At 38.5% G+C, this 5,583-nt stretch overlaps 1 protein-coding gene and 1 long non-coding RNA gene across 2 annotated transcripts; one reads left to right on the forward strand and one right to left on the reverse strand.

The window, feature by feature from the left end:
* Window positions 1-3,130, forward strand: b4galt4 (UDP-Gal:betaGlcNAc beta 1,4- galactosyltransferase, polypeptide 4). Its single transcript, XM_020598676.1, has 6 exons — window positions 1-379; window positions 522-754; window positions 2,140-2,327; window positions 2,504-2,626; window positions 2,751-2,855; window positions 2,966-3,130. Exons 1-6 carry the CDS (start codon window positions 124-126, stop codon window positions 3,099-3,101), a joined length of 1,041 nt encoding a protein of 346 aa, XP_020454332.1. The 5' UTR covers window positions 1-123; the 3' UTR covers window positions 3,102-3,130.
* A 596-nt stretch (window positions 3,131-3,726) lies between these two features.
* Window positions 3,727-4,516, reverse strand: LOC109959385 (uncharacterized). Its single transcript, XR_002274834.1, has 2 exons — window positions 4,111-4,516; window positions 3,727-4,069 (listed from the first exon to the last, which is right to left on the reverse strand). It is a non-coding gene; the product is annotated as an uncharacterized LOC109959385 (long non-coding RNA).
* Between the last annotated feature and the right edge of the window lie 1,067 nt (window positions 4,517-5,583).

Consider the following 5,583-nt stretch of genomic DNA (forward strand, 5'->3'; position numbering starts at 1 on the left):
GATGTTTCATTGCCATGGGATGACTCATTTCTGATGAAATAACCTGCCTGGAGGAAATATCTTAAACTACCTGTGTCCACACTTGCCACTTTCACTGTTTAACATTAGCAAAGTCAAACAATCATGGGCTTCCATTCACCTGTCTGCAGGGTTTTGCGCAGGGTGAAGTGTTTTGTACTGCTCCTTCTCTCGCTGTCATTGCTGGCTTGGATTACAACTTTTTCAGGTGAAACCTTGAAATCCGTTCAGGTTCCCACTGACACAACACAAGCTCTTGTCAAAAAAGACAGTCTGAAGGATGAACTCATCACTTGGACAGAAGCACCTGATCATTTAAATACACCACCACCAAAATGCTCTCAGGAATCACCGTTGCTAAGTAAGTATACACCAAAGTGCAGGTTATATTTAAGTCTAACACATATGAATTATTCTGCTTATTGTGTCATAGGTCACACTTAAAATTGTGGTTATTACCTAAAATTCAGACTTCTGGTTAAATTTGGGAACTGTTTCCACAGAGGGAGCTGTGAACCTGACCTTTGAATCCTCTATGAAACTGAAGGATGTGGAGAGTGAGAACAAAGGAGTGACTGAAGGCCAGTATAAGCCCTCGGACTGTACAGCGAGGCAGAGCGTAGCGATCCTTATCCCTCATCGCAACCGAGAGAGACACCTCCTCTACCTCCTGTGCCACTTGCACCCCTTTCTGCAAAGGCAGCAACTACACTATGCTGTTTATGTCATCCAGCAGGTACTGGTCAGGCACAGTTTTATTTCACACAGCTTTCATATGATTGTACATTTATTTCAACTTCAGTGTCCCCTGATATGATCATTCAGTTTCAGTTGATAATAGGGATGTAATGATATTTGTAATTTTGTGATATTGCAATAGAAAAATTTCTTGTTACCATTGTGGGACTGTGATGTATCTACCAGGTTACTCCATGTGGTTATTTCACTTGTATAGCTGTGTTCAGGTCACAAAATTTGAAACTGACATGCTCCATTGATGACTTTTAGAGCTGTTGTGTGGCATTTCAGTTTTCCCATTTCAAGAAATGACATGGACGGAAAGGAAATGACAGTTTAGAAATTCTGCCGGATGAAGGCAATACTAGCCCCATTTAAGACTGAGGCACTCATGGGTGCATTTCGCAGAAACAGTTGGGACACAACTGTGTGCTACAATTTTAACGGAAATGGGCAAACAAACTGGGAGCATAAATGCAAAACCAACCACTTAGTAACCACCCTAAGTCTTTTCTCTTGGAAAACAAAGCATGATGTTAAAAAAAAAAAACACCTCCAGTAAAGCACAAATCTCATCTTTATGTAGCTTGTCCTAGAGTAGTTAGGCGTCATCTTCTCCTCGTTCTACTGCGCCAAGCAGCAGTTTGTGCACTCATGCCTGTCACCCGCTGCAGCTGGTCCAGTGGCACTGAACCCGACCACCACTCGACACTACAGTCAAGCAGAGAAAGTTAAACCTGCCTAGAGGGTAGTAAAATACAGATTTTTCCACTGTTGAGTGTGACTTAGAAGATCCAGCTGTTGCAGTCATGTATTATTTCATAAAAGTGTTGCTGTTTACTTCTTCCTTGTTTGTTTTACAATTGTACAAACGGTTCAGTCATTCAGTGCCAATGACAATTCGTGCCAAGTTTTTGCACATGCTTGGGTGATGGCTGTCTACTATTTTAATAGAGATGTAAAGCAGGGGCACTTTAAGTTAAAAGGAAAATCATACAAAAATGCTAATTTATTATTTAGTAAAAGGCTTTGATTCCTTTTTGGTTATTTGGTTTCATACTGAGGCATTGTCTGGTTTTCATGGCTGTTGTTTATAGAAAACAAATATTAAACCACGAAAGAATCATTTGATATACATTGTAGTTTCCTAAAATAGCTTGAATGTGATGATAACACTTCAGCAATTAAATTTAAATCCAATAACTATTTCCCAAGGTTGTATTTTTATTAACTGGCCTACACAATTGCAGCAGTTCTGTAGCTGACCCTGTAGTTGTACCCTCCTAGCTATTAAAAGTGTTAGTTTGTAATGACACATCAGATACACAGATGTCTCCACTAAGCTTTGTATACATCGGTTTTCTGTTTTCCTTTTGTTTTAAGGCTGGTGATGCAACCTTTAATCGTGCCAAGTTACTGAATGTTGGGTATTTGGAGGCACTGAAAGACTTCAGTTGGGAGTGCTTCATCTTCCATGATGTGGACCTGGTTCCGGAAAACGATCACAATTTATACATCTGTGACAAGCAGCCCAAACACTTGGTGGTTGGCCGGAATGTCACAGGATACAAGTAAGTACATGACCAAGAGTACATTTCTGTAAGTTAAAGGTCAGCTGTTAAAACCATGGGAATGAACTACACATTACTTGTGAATGGTAGTCTCCTCTGGCCTGAAATTACTTTGAAAGGCCTAATGTCATCTTTAAACAAAGAAACAGTTTTTGCTCATAATCTTTCACTGTCAGGCTGCGTTACAAAGGCTACTTTGGAGGAGTTACAGCCATGACTAAAGACCAGTTTCATCAAGTGAATGGATTCTCAAACACTTACTGGGGGTGGGGTGGAGAGGACGATGACCTCCGCATCAGGTGAGACTGAGACAAGCGAAAACGGTATTTAAGGTTGTAAGTGTATGTTTTCACTACTTTGGAGCAGATCTGGTGCCGATTCCTTCATTCATTCACTGATACATGCAGTTCCTGTCTCACACAGGGCTGAGCTCAATAAAATGAAGATTGTGCGGCCGCCCGCTGACATAGCTCGCTATACCATGGTGTTTCACAAACGGGACAGTGGTAATAAATTAAACAAGGACAGGTCAGTAAATGTACAGATGGGAATAATGCATTATGCATCTTTCAGTTGTAAGCATCCTGGTTTGTGCTGCATATTTTTAATCTCTTGTTTAAATTTTTTCTTTTCTTCAGGATGCATTTGTTAGGACGAACACAACAGGTATGGAGAAAGGATGGACTCAGCAGCTGCTCGTATAAGACTGTATCGGTAGAGAGGCTGCCTCTTTATGTGAACATTACTGTGGACATTGGAAAGCCACTGAGCTGAAATTTCAGACAGGAAGTCCTGCTGTAGCAGAAAAAAAGGATTTGCGATATATTTTCTATAGTATGCCAGGCCACTGAGTGCATATATGTTACTACACTGGTGAAACACATGATATAAAGCACACACAATGCAGATTGGTTTGACTGCTTATTGAGGTTAAGTTCACCTGGTAATTATGTTTGGAGTTAACTGATACAGCTTTACACGTTTTTGCATATCATAGTGCCTTCATTTTTTTTGTTATTACCAGGTTTTCTTCAAATGTGTCTGAGCAGCTTGCAAAATGATGGATAATCATCTAAATCTGAAACAGGTGTTTGTTGGTAGAAGACAACATGAACATATTAACAAAATTCTAGAAATTGTAATATTGGTAGATGTGAGGTATTCCTTATCTATAGGTAGCTGGGAATATTATTTCTCCATCATAAGGTGAGTTATTCAAAAATGTAAACATAATTACTTTGGGTATTGACATAATATATTTGTATCAGTCCCTCAGTAGACAACAGATGAGGACAAAAACACAAAGACCACTGAAAAGCAATAATAATATAAGTTTTGTTGTTAGTTTGAAAATGTTGCATTAAGTGTAACATGAACTGGTTTCATTCATGTTATGCTGTTGCATCATTTGCATTTCCTGCCATGACATGTTATTGGATGGATGAACAATGTTTTTGTCTTGAAAAGTAGTTTTGTGGGCCATAATGATAAGATATTATTTTTTTTTATACTGCATGCCTTTTTTAAGGCCTTCCTTGCTTACTTTTGAAGCTCAAGTGGTGGATTCTTATCTATTACTTTAACATTTTTAAAGTGATATCTCTGTAGTCTTTTGGGACCAATCAATATATATTTTTTGTACAATTGTCATGTGAAGGAATTTCATTCTAGAAACACCTGCATATTTAAGTTTTGATCACTGCATGCTGCTTAGACATTGTCTCTGTGACACACATACAAAGCTTGTTAAATGATTGTATTTTAACTGACTGATACTGGCCACTTTCTTTGGTACAGCTGTATGCAATTTAATGGAACACTTCTGCCTTAACATCTGTGTTTATGAAGCTCAAAATGTTTATGGTGAAATTGTCATAAATGTATAAGTTCAATTATATGTTTATTACTGAGGTCATAGTTAAAGGTGGTGGTGTACTAGACTGCATTATGTTCAGAGATGACTTCAGTTTTGTCAGTTTAGAAGTAAGAAGTTACAGGTCATCCAGGCCTTTATGTCTTTAAGACATGCTTGAAGTTTGACCAGCTGATCTGATTCATTTGGCTTCATAAATAAATATAACTGAGTATTATCTGCATAGCAATATTGCCTAAACGGAGCATGTATAAAGTGAAGAGAATTGGACCTAACACAGAGCCCTGTGGAACGCCATGACTAACTTCAGTTTGTGTGGAAGATTCATCATTAACATGAACAAATTGAAATCTTTCTGATAAATAAGAAAATAAGATTTGAACCAACTTAGTGCAGTTAATTTAATCCCAATAACATGTTCAAGTCTCTGCAGTAAGATGCTGTGATCAATGGTGTCAAAAACAACACTGAGCTCTAAGAGGACAAGTATGGAGACAAGTCCATACCACCGATGGGGATAAATATCTCCAACTCAGTGGCAGTTGGGCAGAACTGATGAAGCCTCTTGGATGAGAGGTGAAACGTCTTTGACCTAAAAAACCTAGTCCAGTTGATTTTTTTCTAAGTTTTTTGGCTGGGGTTGTTCTTATTTTCCTCTATCAGTGATGAATAAAATGCGGTTCTAGCACTATGAAGGTATTTTTTTTTTATATGTTATCTTTCCAAGCTATAAAAAACTCTTCTGACTTAGTGGAGCGCCACCTCCTTTCCATTTTTCGTGATGCCTGCTTTAGGGAGCGGAGCTGCGAGCTGTACCATGGGGCTAGCCTCCTCTGTTTCACTACCTTCTTTTTCAGAGGGGCAATGGTATCAAGTGTATTACGCAGGAAGGCTGCAGTACTATCAACAAGATTATCGATTTGTGTGGGAGTAAAGTTAAGGTGGCCTCCTTCCACTGTGTTGGCAAACGGCACTGAAGTAGATAAAGACGGAATTATTTCCTTAAACTTGGTAACAGCATTGGCAGATAGACATCTGCTGTAGTGGAATTGTTTCCCACATAGAGTATAATCCATTAATGGAAATTCAAAAGTTATTAGAAAATGGTCAGACAGAAGAGGGTTATGGGGAAAAACTATTAAGTGTTCAGTTTCGATGCCATATGTCAGAACAAGATCAAGAGTGTGATTAAAACAGTGAGTGGGTTTATTTACAGTTTGAGAGAAGCCAACTGAGTCTAATAATGAACAGAATGCATTGTTGAGGCTGTCACTGTCAGCATCTACATGAATATTAAAGTCGCCTACTATGATTATTTTATCTGTACTAAGCACTAAATCAGACAAAGTCTGAGAATTCACTTAAAAACTCTGAATAAGGAGC

This window comes from Monopterus albus, unplaced genomic scaffold (genome assembly GCF_001952655.1).
Source record: "Monopterus albus unplaced genomic scaffold, M_albus_1.0 scaffold39.1, whole genome shotgun sequence".
Classification (NCBI taxonomy): domain Eukaryota; kingdom Metazoa; phylum Chordata; class Actinopteri; order Synbranchiformes; family Synbranchidae; genus Monopterus; species Monopterus albus.

What these genes read in the sequence shown, in the direction of transcription:
- b4galt4 (XM_020598676.1), top strand. Translation starts at nt 124, where the DNA reads ATGGGCTTCCATTCACCTGTCTGCAGGGTTTTGCGCAGGGTGAAGTGT. An exon ending in CGGAATGTCACAGGATACAA is followed by an intron (nt 2,328 to 2,503) that starts GTAAGTACATGA and finishes TTTCACTGTCAG; the next exon opens with GCTGCGTTACAAAGGCTACT. An exon ending in AATAAATTAAACAAGGACAG is followed by an intron (nt 2,856 to 2,965) that starts GTCAGTAAATGT and finishes TCTTTTCTTCAG; the next exon opens with GATGCATTTGTTAGGACGAA.